The sequence below is a fragment of the Salarias fasciatus genome, chromosome 18, assembly GCF_902148845.1.
Source record: "Salarias fasciatus chromosome 18, fSalaFa1.1, whole genome shotgun sequence".
Lineage (NCBI taxonomy): Eukaryota > Metazoa > Chordata > Actinopteri > Blenniiformes > Blenniidae > Salarias > Salarias fasciatus.
The window spans coordinates 29,166,561-29,184,815 of record NC_043762.1 but is presented as its reverse complement, the minus strand read 5'-3'; the positions used below and the strand labels follow the sequence as shown (position 1 = coordinate 29,184,815).

Sequence of the window (18,255 nt, the reverse complement as noted above, 5' to 3'; positions counted from 1 at the left end):
GTTAGAGCCGTAAACACCACAGTCTTTCCATTCAATTATTTTTGGCGCGTTCGCCTCTCTTGAACTTTCCACATGTAGCAGTCTTTCCTGCGCTGCGGCCAGAGAGAAACGCCGAAGCTGGAACTGGAAAAGTGAATGTCATGAAGGAGTTCTGGTTTCAGGTTCCAACGCGGAGTTTATTGTCAAAAATCCTCCGAGCTCCGCGTCGGCTATATATACCATCCCCCCGGGCGTCAGCCTCTGTGGTCTGAAGCTGGGAGAATGTCCATGTATGGCTTCGCCGAACCGTATAGCTAATAAAACTGTCAAGAAAACCATAGAATGATACCTCAGTCTTTTTTGTGAGGCCGGTTTCCCTTTTATTGCGTTTTGCTGCATTCAAGTAATTACAGAGTTTTTGTCAGAGTGCCGTCGAGGAGAAAGTACAAACGCAGGAGAAAAGACCCGTGAAGTTCTGCAGCAGAATGAGTAACGTCCCAAACAGCGGGTGATTTAAAACCCGGCGGAGCCGAGGCCCGCAGCGCCTCCCTGCTCGGTGTCGCCGCGCCTCGCGCCTCGACACAGAAACAAACAGTTCCTCTTAGAAAGCTTTCAAACAGCCGGCTCACACTCCCCACCGAGGGGGTAAACTTACACTCCTTTCTATGTTTTTGTCTCAGTGCTTCACACCAGCCAGAATCTACTGAAGACACCGCAAAAAAAAAGTTCATTCGTCTTGTTTTCAGTCAAAATGTCCCATCCCACGTGATTTAAGACAAATTTTAGATAGAGAGACTTGATTTTCTTGATTTAAAATTGTTATATCAAGATCGCTTTTTAAGTAAAATTTACTTGCTGCGTGAACAGATAATTTCACTAGTTTTAAGGGTAATGTTCTTTAATTTAGTGTTGATATCTTGTATCTGTAACAGTATCATATCTCCCCACAGCTACTTCAGATTTGTTGAGAAGTTATTTAAGGTAATAAAGTGGAATGAAAAGACAGAATTAAATGTGTTGACTTGGCAGACCTCTCGATTTTAAGGGGTTTAACTTTTTTAATGTTTTAACAATAGGTGAGTCAAATAAGGTTCAGCATTTAAAGACTGGGAGTCAATGATATCGGACTGTATTATAAATGTATTGACTCATGGGTAACTGTCACAATTAAAGATTTCTGTCAGATTTAATCATATTCATTTTCAGAATTCTTCTAAAAGCAATGTTTAGTTTGTGTTTTGCAAATAAAAAAAATCATGGAACACACCAAACTGGCAGTTTGTTCTATAATTTATATGGAAAACATGTTGAAAACATGAGTTTGCTTTTATAAAACAGTTGTTACCTGTGGTCATAATTACAGTGTCTCGGTAACCAGACTTCCCTGTAATGTTACATGTAATGGCAGCGCCGCCTCGTATCAATACCAGGTGCACGGGGGGGTTAAAACGACTGCTGAAGGCCAAACGGGGGTCGGGGGTCGCTCCGAGCTCAGTTGGGCTGGTTGTCCATCTGTGAGGCTAGCTGGTAGGACTGGATGTCCTCCCCGATAAACTCTGATACTGCAGGGAGGAAGAGAGAGAGAGAGAGGTGAGCGTTACAATCCTGCAACTCGACATTTCAGCCGTCTCTATATCTTGGTATCACATTCAAAACCTCTTCGGCTTATTCAGAGCAAAAATTTAAATAACGTCACATTTTCTCTGCCTCTTTTTACGCAGCGCTCCCAACTAGTCCTGATCCAACAGTTTCCAGAGGCTGCACAGAATCACTGAAACAGCTTTGTGAATGTTTTTTAAGCAAAAGTGTTATAATATCAGCTGATCTACCTCCAGGTATACATTTATCATCTCTTAGATAAAGGTCACTTTTTGACAAATGTTAAAACAATATTTGTCTTTTTAACCTGAATGTCCTTTAGTCAATGTCAGGGGACATTTTTTTCAGTGTTATTAGGGCATTATCAAACCATTTATTTATTTTGCAGTATTTACCATGAATGTAATTTGTACTCAATTTGCAGTATTAAAAAAGCCATCATATATTAACTGCATTCAGATGTTAACCATTTCTCCCTAAACTGAATGATGTCGTCATCATTACATAATCGTCACCACTTTTGTCAAAATGTGTTTTTTTTTTTTTTTGCTTGAGGTAAAGATGAAAAAAAAAAGAGAAAAATCCAAAGTACAGGAAAAAAATCTCACTCATGTTATTTTAGGAAGGTTATTATTCTTGTGAGGTATTTATGAATAAGAATCTTGGTTAACAGTTTAAATTACACTAAATAAAATCAAATCCTGTCGCTTTTCCAGAAGCTTCTGTGTCTTCATGGACGTTTCTATCGACGCCAGGCGAGCGTCAGCGAGTCTCACCTTCTTCGAAGGTGATGTGGTGCATTGAGGCGGAGCTGGAAAACTCCAGCGGACACTCCTGGACCTTCCCGTCGCCCTCGCCCCCGTGTCCCATCCCCAGCACCCTCCCCTGGGGGTCCCAGCCCTCGTAGTGGGGGTAGGGTGCCGGGCAGATGTCCTGATAAGTGCCGGAGCTGGACGGAGGGGACGGACACGCCTCCTGAGAGTAAGCGGAGTAGGGCGGGTAAGGGGGGGCCAGCATGGGGGGCAGCGGGGAGGACGAGATGGGACTTCCTGCGGGGAAGGGGCTGAGAGAGGACGAGTGTGACGGGGAGGGCGACGAGGACAGGTAGGGCGAGTCCAGCCACGGGGAGGGGGAGGGGGAGGGGGGCTGCGGGCCGCGGGGGTACAGGGGGGGCAGCAGCTCCGTGAAGCCCAGCTCCAGGTTCTCGAAGCTGGGGTGGCGCTCGGACAGCGGCGCCCTGGACCCGCCCGCCTCCTCCGCCGCCGCGTCGGGCTTGGGGCAGTACTCCTCGGGGTAGCTCATGGCCGGGACCGGAGGGGAGTAGGCGGGGGGGTAGGGGGGCAGGTGGAAGCCCAGGCCCCGCTCCTCAGACATGGGGTCGGTCCTGGCGTGGAAGCCTCGGTCCATCCGGGGCGGACCCCCCACCGGGCACACGGGACCCCCGTCCAGAGGCAGCACCGAGGGCCTGGACAGCAGGGGGTCCTCTTCTTTAAACAGAACTGTGAACAGCAACACCGCGACATCAGACGAGGACATTTACTGATTCAGATTAACTGTCCACCCTGAAGGCCCCTGAACTCACCGGGGAGATACTTGAAGCAGTGAGTGCTGCTCCGCTTCCGTTTCCCGTTGGAGACGTACAGGCTGACCGGCACCGGCCGGCTGACGGACAGGTCGCTGTAGGCCGGCACCCTCACACACAGCAGACACTACGAGGTCAAACACAGCGCGTCACTTTACGTCAGACGACCTCAGACCTGGAGGTCAGGAAGTTTACTGGTCTCAACATCCACAAAGACACGTATCCTGCACACCTATCTCTTTATAAGGACTCCACATCTCATGCTAAATCACAATACTATTCTGGTCTCATCTGCTCTAATGCTGGCAGCAGTAAGACACTCTTTTCCGTTTTCAACAGCATCATCCAACCCCCTGACTCTTTACCCCCCCACCTGTACTCTGCAGAGACCTGGAACTCTGTTCTCCAGTTCTTTAATGACAAGGTCTTGAAAATCCACCAACACCTCGGCTCCACTACCTCCCCTCTCCCTTCCTCTGTTCCTCTCCCACCATCTCATCTACTTTCCACCTTTGAACTCCCTCCCCCCTCTGATATCGCCGACCTCATCACCAATTCCAAGCCTTCAGCCTGTCATCTGGACCCCCTCCCCACAGTCCTGGTCAAATCCTGCCTCCCCTCTCTACTCCCCCTCATATCAGCCATCATTCACTCCTCCCTGTCCTCTGGAACTGTTCCTGCTCTCTTTAAATCTGCAGCCGTCAGCCCCATCCTGAAGAAACCTGGTTCAGATCCCAATAACTTCAATAAGCTCCGCCCCATTTCTCACCTTCCCTTCATCTCCAAAATCCTATTGAAAATTGTCGCCTCTCAACTCCACTCCCATCTCACCCTCAACAGTTCATCAACGTTTCCAGTCCGGTTTCCATTCCCGCCACAGCACTGAAACAGCACTAATAAAGATCACTGATGACCTCCTCATGGCTGCTGACTCTGGTCTCATCTCCATCCTCATCCTCCTCGATCTGAGTGCAGCCTTCCTCACCGTTTCTCACCCCATCCTGCTCAATAGACTCTCCTCCATCGGCATCACTCACTCCCCCTTCTCTGGTTTCTCTCCTCCCTCACTGGAGCTCTCAGTTCATCCAGCTCAAGTCTTTCACCTCTCAGCCCTCCCCCGTCACTTCTGGTGTGCCCCAAGGCTCCGTCCTGGGGCCCCTCCTCTTCATCATATACCTCCTTCCCCTCGGCAACATTTTTCGGAAATTTGGTATTAATTTTCACTGCTGCGCAGACGACACCCAGCTCTCTCTCTCTCCAGTAAACCAAACTCCACTCTCCCGCCTCCTCCCTCACCCTCTGTATCTCTGAAATCAAATCCTGGTTCACCTCAAACTTCCTGAAATTAAATAGTAATATAACAATACTTCTTCTTGTTGGCACCAAGTCCACACTCTCCAAATCTGACAGGTTTTCCCTCACCATCAACAGCTCCTCAGTGTCCCCTCCCCTCAGGGTAGAGTCTGGGTGTCGTCCTCCACAGCTCACTTTCCTTCCACTCCCACATTAATAACATCACTCGTTCTGCATACTTCCACCTACGCAATATAAACCGCCTCTGCCCCTCTCTCGCCCCTCTCTCGCCGCTCTCTCGCCCCTCTCTCACCCCTCAGACCACTGCCATCCTGGTCCACAGCCTCGTCACCTCCCGCCTCGACTACTGTAACTCCCTCCTCTTTGGTGTCCCCCACAAATCCCTCCATCAGCTCCAGCTGGTCCAGAACTCAGCAGCTCCATCATCACCAAAACCCCTTCCTCTCACCACATCACCCGTCCTCCAGCAGCTCCACTGGCTCCCTGTCAATGTCCGGATCATTTTCAAGATTCTTCTGTTTACATTCAAAGCCATCCACAATCTGCCCCCCATCTCCTTCACGTTGGCCCCCCTCACGTTCCCTCAGGTCTTCCACCTCTCTGTGGCCTCCGCCCTCCTCAGCACCAATGGGGAGCAGAGCTTCCAGCTGCTCTGCTCCTCTACTCTGAACTCTCTCCTCCAGACATCCACATCATCTCTCTATCTCAGCTCAAATCCAGACTCAAAACTCACCTGTTTCAATCTTCTTATCACCTGTAATTTCTCTCTTTTCCCTGTGTTACGTTGTCCTTTTCCTTGTTGTTTTATTTATCTGTAATGTGTTTTTAATCTTGTGTAAAGCGTCCTTGAGTGTTGTGAAAGGCGCTGTGAAATAAAATGTATTATTATTAATATTATTATTATTAATATTAGTTACCTCGTTGCTGTTGTCTCGGTCCACGTGAGCCTCCTCCTCCCACTGCAGCTTACCGTCTGACACGAGGTGGAGTTCAGGTTAGTGACAATCATATCGATCCTCCTAGTTACGATGCTGAGTTTCAGTTTTTCAGGCGTTCACCTGTGCCTCGCTCCATGAAGAGGACCCTGGATATTGGCAGGAAGTTGGTGCCGCTGAGCAGCAGCTCCTCTCCCCCCTCCACCGAGCAGGAGGTGAGGCTGACGGACTCGATGACGGGCAGCTCCTGGGCCGAGCGCTGGGCTGAGGGGACGAGGCCGACACGAGTGAGCACGAGGCGTCGGACCGATCGCCAGAGAGAGCGTACGCTTCACACGACAAACAGGCACTCACAACACTCAATGGGCAGAGAGGCAACCTGCAGGGCCAAAACGCGTCCAGGAGGGGCTACAGGGGGCGCTAGAGGGAGGTGGGTACGGAACACCAGGCGGACCCGGGTGTTCTTCCGGCCGACGTCCGTCTCTCCTTTCCTCAGCTCGATGTCAGAGTTTCTCAGCTTCAGAATTCCGGCACAGTCGATGCTGAAAACCAGAGATCATGGCTACTTGATTACTTCAGTAAAAGCAAAATGTCACAAAAATAGTACATAGTGATTATGAAACTTCAGTTACACATTAATTGTCAATATAAATGAAAGTCGGCACAATCAGAAATCCATCCATGACAGAGGTGCATAAGCATGTGTGTGTGAAGGAAAAATGAACAAATAAGGCGTCACACAGCCTTATAGTAGTTAGCGCTCTCAACTCATGGTTGAAATAGTCCTAATCTCATATTCTCAGTCTTTCTATGGAATGTTTGCATGTGCTACCTGTGCAGTCGGCTGAGGTCGACTTCTGCACAAAAAAACTCTAAATCTGATTAAGTGGTGTAAAAGATGAATCAAGGGAGGAAGCAGTAAGTACTATGAACTGAAAAGAGGGAAAAAAATTGGCTCTGTGACGCAAGTGCATGTATTAAGTTACGTTGCTCCGCTAATTTGTTTACAGTGAATTTTCTGCTGAAAGCTGGAAACAGGAGTTGTAATCTGTTCTCTGCCGCTCATCCCAGACTCACAGGGCCGTCATGTTGTTCTCGGGGTTGAGGGGGATGTCCAGCACTTTGGTCCCTGCCTGGACGCTCTCATGACTGGCAGTGCCCACCATCTTCCCCGTCACCCTGGAAGAGAGGAAACAGCAGGACTGAGCGGCTTCATGGTCTTCTAATGAAACGGAGAACAGCTGGTGATTATAGGAGTTTGTGACTTTTCTTTGCTTTAAGTCATTGTTTGTCAAATGTCTTAATAGCTTGTGATCTCATGAAGCTATTGTTCGACTTGGGGAAAAAAATGAAACAGCATTTATTGATTAATTGACTGATTTGAATAATCTCAGTCTATCGTGGCCTCTTAGCAGCTTTTGTGTGGATTACATTCTTTTTTTCAAAGGTCATGTTACAGTAAGACAAGGGTGTCAAAGGTCATGCCCACCAACTGAAACCAGCAGGCAAGAGGCTCCAATGCAGCCCAAAAACCACAAAGCAAACTGAAAACATTAAAAAAAAAAACACAGCTGGATTATAAGTGATGCTGCTATGAAATCTTAAAGCTATCATTAGCCTGACAGCAGTAAATGGCTCCATATGGAGATTGCAGTAATTTTCAATCATAGTTGTTTAGTGTTGGGAAAATAAAGACATTTTCATCATGTATACTCTGCACCAAGACTAACAAGTTTTTTAAAGTTTCCATTTAAGGTTATTTTGCCAGTCCGGCTCACTCAGCATGAACCTGGACTGAATGTCTGGATGTTTAAAATATCCAGTAAGTACTTCAGGTGCTTTGTGTCTCCATAGCTATGAAACTTACTCATAATATCATAAGTCTTTACTGGGGGGTTATTTCAATATTTTTCTTTATTTTTTGGAACTACAGTAATTTTTGTATTATTGATCTTTTTTAAGGCTTCGCTATATGGTTGGGTTTTTTTTTCATAAGTAGAAAGATTGCATCACTGTGATACTTTCTTAATTAAGTAGACAGGTTTTTGATTTGGTTCGCTTAAAGGTGCATTAAGGAGTTTTTCAACTTTAAAAATACTTATTTTCCAACATAAATATGTCATAAATATTCAATGATGTGTACAATGTGCCCTGACATATTCATTGTAAGTACTGGTAACAGCGCTAAATTATCACTTGAAAGTTGCAGTGCCGGTCCGGCACCAGAATTTTTTTGGGGAGAATTTGAGATGATGTGACGTAATGCGCGTTCCGGCTGGCCTGATTTCCTGAGGTTTCGTTTTGTCCGCCATTACTCCGCCAGATGCTTAGCAGCAACAACTGAGCAGTACTGAGGATGGAGCTTCCAGAAAGTAAGAAAAGACCGGCTTCTAGCACTGCCACAGCTCCAGCACAGACCCACCAGGCAAAAGAAACTTACATTTTACTCGAACGCTACTTAAAGACCGAGGAAGGAGTTCCCCTCTTCCGTGCATGTACATGGACCCAAACCACAGGCACGAGTGTTTCACTAAACTGCATTACGCCCAAGGCCTGCAGGGGCCGTTGTTTCGCAGAAAACGTGCAAACTCCTTAATGCACCTTTAAAGGGATACTTCAACATTTTGGCAAATTGGCCTATTTAGTGCAATTCCTTAATCATTTCGAACAGCATGCATACTTACTTTTTTTGGGAGGGCGAGATGTTGTTTATCCAGAGGCGAGTTGGGGAAGGTTTTCGGGACGGACACAATGGAAGTGGATGGTATTTTTATTCCCCCTCGTCAAACTCATCAAATACAAAATCAAACAACCCCAAAACACTTTGGTGGACACGTTATAATCCGCACATTCACTACGCTGTGAAATATTAATGTAAAATGACCGGATTGAGTTGTTTATGCGAAGGTTGCTAAGACGGAACTACTTACTAAACATGGCGTCTGGGCGTAGTGATTTCAAAAGAAAAAGTAGTTCCCAGTATTTGCTTCAGTGTCGTAACGCTACAATATTATTTGTTGGTGTTCCACAGCGTAGTGAATGTGTGGATTATAACGTGTCCACCAAAGTGTTTTGGGGTTGTTGGATTTTGTATTTTATGAGTTTGACGAGGGGGAACCAAAAATACCATCCACTTCCATTGTGTCCGTCCCGAAAACCTTCCCCGACTCGCCTCTGAATAAACAACAGCTCGCCCTCACAAAAAAAGTAAGTATGCTGTTCGAAATGACTAAGGAATTGCGTTAAATGGTGCCAATTTGCCAAAATGTTGAAGTATCCCTTTAGCAATCATGGAAAAAGTTAGCTATGCTGTGAGTTTCTGATGCATGTCTATTTTGCCATGTTGCATAAGAAATATAACAGAATACGTCTTAATGGCCTCCTCCAGAGCAAACGACACACAGAATGACCGCTTCCAGTCGTTTCCTGGGCCGTCACTGGGAGCAGCTTGTTCTGCGATGGCTGCAGCCTCGGTGGTCAGATCATGCGTCCCACCAGTTTGTGTCCCCTGAACATCAGTGCATGTTGTAAAATGAGTTCCTCGGGTTCAGTACCTGTGTATCTGATAGAAGGGATGAGGTCTAATTGACCGGTCGTCTGCGGTCCCAACAAAAACCTGGAGAGAGAGTGGCTTCCTCTCCGAGTATCCGCACAGCTGCAGAGGGAGACACAAAGCGAGCGATGAATTCAAACGGCTGATCCACCGTGAGACACAGCAGTCTGCGTGTTCACCTTGACGACGGGATGCCCCGTCGGGGCGGCTTTCACCGCTCCCCTGCTGCCCTCCGTCTCGTAGTGGGCCCGGTGGTGCGGCCGAGGCTGCACCTCGATACGCAGCTCGTACTGGTCGAACTGGGTGGGCAGCGGCCAGTCCAGCGGCGGGAGAGCGTTAGATCTGCAGGACGTTCAGGAAAAGAGATTTAGCTGGAGCTTCTCAAATGTCCATGAGACATTCAGAGCTTTGATATCAGGAATTCTTTTTTTATTTCAGGTTTTCTGTCTCATCGTCAGATGCTCTCCTGTTCCTTTCCACTAAAGCCATTGGTCTTTCCATTTTCACTGAGGGAAATTGATTCGGGTGTGAAATTTGGATTTGAAATGCTGTTTGTGATCAGTTTTTATGGTGTTATGCTTATTTCTGCTTTGACAAAAAAGGAACTGTTTTAGCTCACATGTAAAAATAAAACTTTCAGTTCATTCATGATCATTTTCTAAAAACAGACCATAACATGTCTTCTCATTTGTAGTAATAGAGACCTCATTTCTTAGAAAACAGCAAAAGAAGATTCCTGAAGAGTGGAAGGCCTGTATGAGGCACTCCTTATCTGGATGAACCTCTAAACACATGACTGGACTCTCAGCTGTGTTCTCGGTTGAACCGGCGTGTCCTTGCCTGAAGAGGGGGCTGTGGGCGCTGGCTCGGGTTCTGCCCCACGCCAGCGCCGGGGGCACAGACAGGTAGTCCATGCCCATGGGCGGCGGCTCTCTCCGGGGCTGCTGGGTCTCCGGCGGCGGGCAGGGAGCGCTCTGGCTCGGAGCCAGCTCCTGATCCACCTCCCTCGGAGACAACTGGACACCAGAAGTGGAACCACCGTCAGGACGAAGCTGTCCGGAGTCTCGGGGATCTCTGAGCGGACAGCCTTACCTGCTCCAGCGACGTCTTCCTTGTTTTCTGCGGGATGCTGAGTTCACAGCTATTGGGTGGGGCCTGCGACTGGGAGGCGGAGTCTCCACCCTCCACGCTACACCCCTGAAGCTCCTCTGAATAGCTGCCCCTTCGTGAGGCACAAGGCGAGGCCAGCGGGGAGTTCCTGCGCTTCTTGCCCCAGGGCGAGGTGGGCCTCGACGACGACGGCGACAGCCCAAAAGCGATGGTGGCTTCGCTGAGCTCCTCCTCCTCCACCAGCAGGGAGTCGCAGCTGGAGGCGGGGCTGAGCCAGCCGCGGGAGGAGGGGCTGGAGGCGGGGCTGGGGCTGAGCGAGCTGGGGCATTTGTCTCGATAGCTGAAGGCGTCCAGCAGAGGGAGGTAAAGGCGCTCCCGGTCCCACCCGCCGCTGCCGCCGCCCATGTCCCAGTAGCTGGAGACGGAGGTGGCTTGGTTGTCTTCGGGGGAGATGGTGGTTATCTGAATGCTGGGGCACTCCACGACACGAGACTCCGAAACCTGCGGAGAAACGACAGCATGGAGGACACCGCACGTCTGAGTCTTAAAAAGCTGCAGCTTTAGAATGTTAGAAACACATTTCACAAAAGATTAGTTGCTGCCCAATTATTACAACCTTTGTTGAGTCGGTAACAGCAGACAGAGGTGCAACAATACTGTCAGGACAATACCAGTGAGGAACCAATCCTGCGTCCTACCTGCACAGAGCGCGCCGGCAAGCTCTCGTAGGTCCCGCTGAACTCCCTGACGGCGGCTCTCCGGGGCGGGGGGGAGTGCATCCCCGCTCGCTGGCTGGACGGCGGCGGCGGGCTGGGGATGCTGATCGACTGACCGGCATGACTGGAGGCCAGGTGGCTGTCTGTGACTGAGAGCAGAGGTCAAGTCATAACCTCAATCTTAACCCAAACTGGATAATTAAGGAAATTTAATGGAAAACACACACACACACACACACACACACACACACACACACACACACACACACACACACACACACACACGCACACACACCATTCTTGTTGGTTGAAAATTAAGATAAACTGCTCATCAGAGGTTTGACGTTTGTTTTTCGAACACTTTTCTTTTATTCCATCAGTTTTCTTTACAAAAAAATGTAATTTTCTATCTCTTTGTCTTAACATGCGTTTTTCTATTTTTTCCACATGTATTGTTGTGGCTTTCGGGAGACATTCGGCATCCAATTAATCTTGTTCCCAACCACACATTGACATTCAGGCAGTGAGACCTACTGTTTCTGTGCATCTGGCCTGAGAACGCCTCATTATGTGGCCATCAATATACTGTAAACAGTCTGTGGTCAGTAAAGATTCATTTCTTTGTGATCAGCATGCTTGAAACATTTATTATAAGTCAGATCTCTGGATTTACGCTAACTGCTGCCATATGGAAAATGCACACACTGAAACATTTCCGTAGCCTTTAAACCGCAACTCTTAGTAGGTTTATATTCTTTCAAAATGAAGCTACAGCAAGTGGTTGTTTAGTCTAGCTTAGCATAAAGGGAAGAAGCTAAGCGCAATCAATACGCAGCAGACTCACAGGTCTCATGTTTTAGTTTTAAAGGATTATTTAAAGATTGAATTGTAGAAACAGCAAATGAACCAATGAAATTAATCTAAAAGTAGGACTAAAATACATCAAATAACATTAAAGTAAGCAATCCGAGCATCATGGAGTTTCTTACTCGTCACATGTCAGAACATTGTTAAATGTTGGTCACTTCTACTTTGTGCTACTTCAGAATATTTCCTTTTTTAAAGATATTAGTTCAAATTCAGCAAGGAATGATGAAACTTTTTCATTTTATTCACGTTTTCCAATCAACCCCCCACATACGGACACGGGGCCTGGAGGCCGCCGCCGTCGCCACATTTCCACGGCGGTCGAGCCAAACGGTAGTCACTGCGTAACGAGCGAGACTCCGAACCGATCGCCGTTCCTCCGCGGTGGCGGCGCTCCACACAGGCAACGCGGACACGCAGGAGGAAACGGCCAAGAAAATTAAGAGTTGGGGTGAAAAATCTCCTCAAATGTTTCCTGGCAACAAAAATATTTCCAAGTGATTAAAGCTGCAGAGCTGAGGCAACTCTTCTGCTGGTGCATTTTCACATGGAGCAGTCGTTTGGACGTTTGCGTGCAGAACAACCGAGTTTATGAGCCACGAAAACTTACCTAATACTTATTGAACGCACTTAAAAAAACCTAATCCCTCATCATAACCCCGTCTCACACACTTTTATGATTAATTTAGAACCTGGGAAATAAAGCTATGTTTGCTGCAACCTGTGGACCAGGGCCCGCTACAAATGGTTTCAACAAATATCGATGAGTTCTGAGACGTTAAACAAAAACAGGGAGCGAAAGAAGTTCTTTAAAATCAGCTTTCCTTTTGTCAGTCATTCTTCCTTTCTTGTAAATAAACAGCATATCCTCAAACCTATTTGTGAAACTATTTAACACACAGATAAACTGAAGAGTATTTTCTGCTAGGTACTGAATGCTACCAGATGTTTTCAGGAGCTTTATTTATCCAGCTTATTGGTCACTTTCTCTTTCCCAGTTAATGGCACACTTTGTTACTTCAAACAAATCAGCCGGCCTAATCATGCATGACAAAATCAATAGCCTGGTATCTATTTGCTGCTAGCTCTTGTGTAAGCTTGAAGCAATTTGTGATCCTGAATTTTCTGAACTGTACTACATTTTATGTTTTCAACATATTGTGAAAACAAGAACTGTAAATACCATTGCTTTGAAAGGTAAATGGACTTTGCATAATGTTTTATCATTACTGCTGCACTCTCTATGCACTTTGCATCATAAGTCAAATTCATGTATTTCAGCATTTGTGCATTAATGGCGACAGCTGCTCAGAAAGGTGGATTTTGGTGCAGTGTCTTGCCCAAAGACACTTAAACACACTGTGGTGTGAGGGGAGAATGAGCTGGCCTTGGGAAGATGAGATGTTCTACCAGCTGAGCCATTATTCTTTCACACAGTCTGGAAAGAATTTACATGGAGTCCTCACAAGCTGGAAATACTGATCTGTTCCTGTGAGATCCTGCAGTGGAAGGAGAGTTTCCCTCAAGTTTTAACATCAGGCTAATTTAGCATTTATAACAGTTTTTATTTCACTGATTAATCTGCTGTGGGTCTGTATTCCAGCTGTTAGTTACTGTTCATCTTTAAGTTCAACAGCTAAATTAAAGAAAAGTGCTAAACTGAAGGGCAAGTTGACTGAGGGCATGTAAGGGTAACATTGTTTTCTTTTGATTAATATTTGTAAATTCATGCTGTAATTTACCTTTATGATAGAAACCAGTTTAAGGACGCTCTAAAAGGACTGGTCTCTGTCCTGGTCTCTGTCCTGGTCTCTGTCCTGGTCTCTGTCCTGGTCTCTGTTCTGGTCCTGTTAGGTCTCAGTGCTGCATTTGATCCTGTTGATCATGATATTCTACTACAGAGACTAGAATATATTATTGGGATTAAAGGTTCAGCATTAAACTGATTTCAATCATATTTAGCAGACAGGTTCCACAGAATTAATGTTAATGATGACTCTGACTCAGCTCGGATCAAAGTTAAATATGGAGTTCCACAGGGTTCTGTTCTGGGACCTATACTCTTCACATTATACATGCTTCCTCTAGGAACATCATCAGGAAACACTCCATTAACTTCCACTGCTATGCAGATGATATACAGATCTACCTATCCCTGAAACCAGATGACACCGATCAACTTGTCAAAGTAGGAGCCCCAGTGTAGTTTACTGTAATTCCCTGTTATCAGGAACCAACAACTGGCTAAAAAGTCTTCAACTGGTTCAAAATGCTGCAGCAAGAGTTCTCACAAGAACCATCAGGAGAGATCATATCACCCCAATATGAGCTTCCCTTCACTGCTTCCTGTTAAATCTAGAATAGAATTTAAAATCCTTCTCTCAACCTATAAAGCCCTGAACAACCAGGCCCCATCAAATCTTAAACAGCTGTTAGTCCCATACTGTCCCAGGAGAACACTTGGTTCTCAGAGTGCTGGTCTGCTGGAGGTTCCTAGGTTCTCTAACAGTAGAACAGGAGCAGAGCTTTCAGCTACCTCTTCCTGTCACGTGGAACCAGCTCCAGTCTCTGTTAAAGGTGTAATACAACATTTTGATTTCCGGGTGGATCACCTAAATAATTGGTGGGTCTGTTTGTCAATCATTCTGACGAGCTGCTTTCGTAAGGCGGTTCTCCGTGCTTGCGCCCAATCAGCTTCTCCCTTTTGCGCATGCGCATTCAGAGTGTTTATGTAGCCGGTGAGCTTCTGAGCTCGTACTTACCGATGGCGAGTCTGACATAATGAAACTGTAGCTGTTTCGGGAAAAAAAAAAGCTTTATTTATGAGCGAGGCGGATCGCAGAAACTGTACAGAGCTGTGCATGCCGGAGAAGAGGAGATCGCGCTCGTACACTTCCGCGTTTTCTGGGAGAAGCAGGAGAGCCGGGCGGATGGTCTGGCGCATGCGCGTTGTTCAAAAAGTGAGTAACAGACGTGGGGCTTCGTCTTTTCGAGAAAATGTTGTATTATACCTTTAAGGAGGCTGACACAGTCTCTGCTTTCAAGGCATAAGACCTTTCTTTTTAGTAAAGCTTATAGTTAGGGCTGGTCCAGGCTTTCCTGGACCCTTTTTCTTGTTGTTGCTGTAAACCGGGAGCTTGCTAGCTTGCTTGCTGTCTGTCGCTCTCTCTGGGATTGACAGTTCATTCCACTATGGAACACTTAAAAGTCAGAACACCGAAACCCTGGAAGAAGAGGATGGAGGGATCGCAAACAGAACATCAATGGCGGCTGATCCATTGATCTAATGCTACAACCTGGACTCAATGGATGCAATCAGTTTCTAATTGGGCATCAATCAAAACAGTTGATCCATTGATTTATTGACGCAACCCAGACCCAGTGGGTGCAGGAGGTTCCTTAACCACGGGCTCCTACCATGTGGAACTGGCTCCCAGTTCTGCTCCTTTCTCTCGTTTCAATGTTAATGTTTCATAACTGCGTGTTGCTGATGATTGTTCCTCTTGTAGCCCATGTGCTCTCTGTTTATGTATGTAGATACAAGAAACTCTCTGTCCTATCTCCTTCTCGTTCTGTCCCCTCACCCCAACCGGAACAGCAGAACGCCGCCACCTCTGAGCCTGGTTCTGCAGGGTTCTCCTCCTCTGAGCCTGGTTCTGCAGGGTTCTCCTCCTCTGAGCCTGGTTCTGCAGGGTTCTCCTCTGAGCCTGGTTCTGCAGGGTTCTCCTCCTCTGAGCCTGGTTCTGCAAAGGTTTCTTCCTTTTAAAAGGGAGTTCTTCCTTTCCACAGTCACTTATGCTTGCTCATGTGGATCTGTTGGGTTTTCTCTGTAAAAGTGTCTAGAAAGGACTATGTTGTAATTGGCACTTCATAAATAAAGCTGAATTTAATTGAATTAAATTAAAAAATATGAATGTAAGTAATGATTTCTTCAACATATCTAATATTTGGACTTTCCATTATCTCAGGGTCAACAGGTTAAAACCATATCAGTTCATAACTTTCTTGCTTGAGATTTTAAATCCACAGCACCTCCAAGTTAAAGTTACATCACACTGGCAACATTCCCAATTAGTTTAATGCTGCTATATATAGATTTTACCTGTGGGAACCTTTTAAATACCTGACACTGGTTACTCAGGAGAGGTTTATGCATTAAATACTGTGTTCATGTCTTGATGAAGAATTATACTGTAAAAAAAACTGGCTGTCTTTATTCTGCACAGTACAGTACACTGGATGGAGAGGAGGGAACATGAATCTGGACACACACACACACACACACACACACACACACACACACACACACACACCCAAAGAGCAACTTCTCTGCTTGTCTGCTGTCAAACATTGAAATGTATCACCTAAAGAGAAGAAACGCTCTCCTGCTTCTCCTGCAGTTTACTCTCTTGGGTGTGGTAATGCAACTGTATGCCAGTGAGGGCGGGAAACAAATGAGTGAGAGGTGTGTGTGTGTGTGTGTGTGTGTGTGTGTGTGTGTGTGTGTGTGTGTGTGTGTGTGTGTGTGTGTGTGTGATGGAGGCTGACTGAAGCAGAGAGGGAGGTGTGTGCAGAGGCTGAGGTTCCTCCCAGATGGCAGCTGTTAACTCCACTCACACGCACAGCTGATTGGAAACACATTTGAGTCTGGGCCTGCACGCACACACGCACGAACAACAGAAAACACACGCACGCGAACGCGTCCAACAAACTAACTGGGGGTACAATATGGTACGCGCGCGGACGCACACCAAACACACACACACACACACAGAAGAAACGGACGCGCAATAAAAACATACGCATGCACGCGGAGTGCGCGCTGAAGTTTGCGCACACACATGCATGCGGATGAGCAGAGTTCATGCATTAACCGCGCCATGCCGGACCTCCGTCCCTCACGCCACACAAGAAGAGACAAACCGGGGTCCCGGTGCGGCGGCGCGCTCTCGCCGTCCTCGCCGGTGGCCGGGTTGTCCGGCTCGGCCATGCGCACCGGGGACGGCCCCGGGCTCGGGTCCTCCTCGAACACCAGCTTGAACTCGAACTCGCCGTCCTCCCAGCCCGGGCCCGGCGCGGCCCCCATCGCGGTGCGCGGTCCGGTCTCCCTCCGGCGGACGCGCAGACTTCTCCGTTCGGTGCGTCTTCAAGTCAAGAGCTGCGCGGAGATGTTCCAGAAACTTTAGGGTTTTTTTCCTTCTATGTGCGTGTCATTGCGCAAAAGTCCCCCATCCTGGAAGGTTTTTTTCCCTCTTCAGGAAACTTTTCCACGCTTCAGACGCCGCGTCCTCTTCGAGCATTTGCAACTTTCTTTTTTCTTTTTTTCTCTCTTTTCCAGACTTGATGCCTTGTGGTCCCAGATCAAACTGCGCTCCGGAGAAATCCCACAGTCTCTCCCATCGTCCTGCCTTTCATTCCGGCTCCATCGCCATCACTATAGTTTCTTCTTTCCCCTTCAAGATAGAGAGAGGGGGGGAAGTTTATCAAATATTTTTGTCGTCCTTTACCCTTAATTGCCTTTGGGTGGGTTTCCCAGCTGCAGTTGGTCCGTTACTTATTCCCTATAGGAGCTCCCGCCTGTCACTCACGGATCCCCCCTGCCCAGCCTCTCCCCCTCTCCCCTCTGCTCTCTCTCTCTCTGGAGGCTTCTCCTTCTCCTCACACCAGCATCATATTTACTGAACACACAAATGTGCAAATGTGGGATTGCTCCCTGCTTTGATGTATTAAATGGTCTCCACGCTGCTGTTTGCTGTGGGTCCAAACTTTCCACACTGTAAAACAATATTATTCCTTTTGCAGTCATGTGCAGGTCAGATAAAAGTGGGTCACCGTCTCCAGAACCCTGCCATTGTAAGCATGGCCATCCGAGCTGTGAGGAACATAGAGGACCTATTTCCTGTGGTAATGACAGGACAGCCCCTCTCTGGCTGTCACTCTTTCCTCTCCACCCCCTTTTTCTTCTGCATCATTGTTTTTTTTTTTTTTTTTTGCTCCTTGGTCCTCCTCGTCCCTCCTTCTGCCGAGTCTCCCCTCCCTCCTTCCTCCCCACCGAAGATCTGTTTCTCATTATCCTCTGCAGTCTGCTCTCTGTCTGAGTCAGGAGACGAAGAACTTAAATAAACACACACTCTCTCTGGCTCTCCTCGCCTCGGCCCTGCTCCCCCCCACCTCCACCCCATCCCATATACCCCTCTCTCTCTCTCTCTCTCTCTCCTCGCCCTCCTCCTCCGGTTCTCACAATCATTAGACGTATGTTATGGTGGCGCGCTCCCCCTCTCCCTCCCTCCCTGTCGTCCTCTGGGGGTTGTGTGGGCAGGCCCTGGATCCTGGACTGATGTCAAGATGTTGCAGCGCGGCTGTGGAGAGGGGGAAAGTGCTACCAGCAGGCCGGAGCAACAGTTCCCCAGGACTTCAGCAGGAGTTAGTGGACCGCCACTATCAGGGAAAGAGTCACATTCAGGTAACAAGTATAAAAGAGCAAATAGATAAATAATTAGAAACTGAGGCGACATGGAAGATTTTGCCCAAAATCAGCTGGGATCAGCTGTAAAACATGCAAACTCCACACAGACAGGCAGCATCATGTCCTCTGAGAAG

General features: G+C 47.4%; 1 protein-coding gene across 1 annotated transcript; it reads right to left on the bottom strand.

Annotated features, from left to right (window-relative positions):
* Positions 1 to 330: 330 nt before the first annotated feature.
* On the bottom strand, positions 331 to 17,101 carry nfatc4 (nuclear factor of activated T cells 4). Its single transcript, XM_030115516.1, has 13 exons — positions 16,579 to 17,101; positions 10,771 to 10,937; positions 10,055 to 10,573; positions 9,803 to 9,978; positions 9,142 to 9,304; positions 8,964 to 9,064; positions 6,487 to 6,588; positions 5,764 to 5,951; positions 5,533 to 5,673; positions 5,392 to 5,447; positions 3,161 to 3,287; positions 2,355 to 3,077; positions 331 to 1,541 (listed from the first exon to the last, which is right to left on the bottom strand). Exons 1-13 carry the CDS (start codon positions 16,739 to 16,741, stop codon positions 1,471 to 1,473), a joined length of 2,697 nt encoding a protein of 898 aa, XP_029971376.1. The 5' UTR covers positions 16,742 to 17,101; the 3' UTR covers positions 331 to 1,470.
* Positions 17,102 to 18,255: the final 1,154 nt, after the last annotated feature.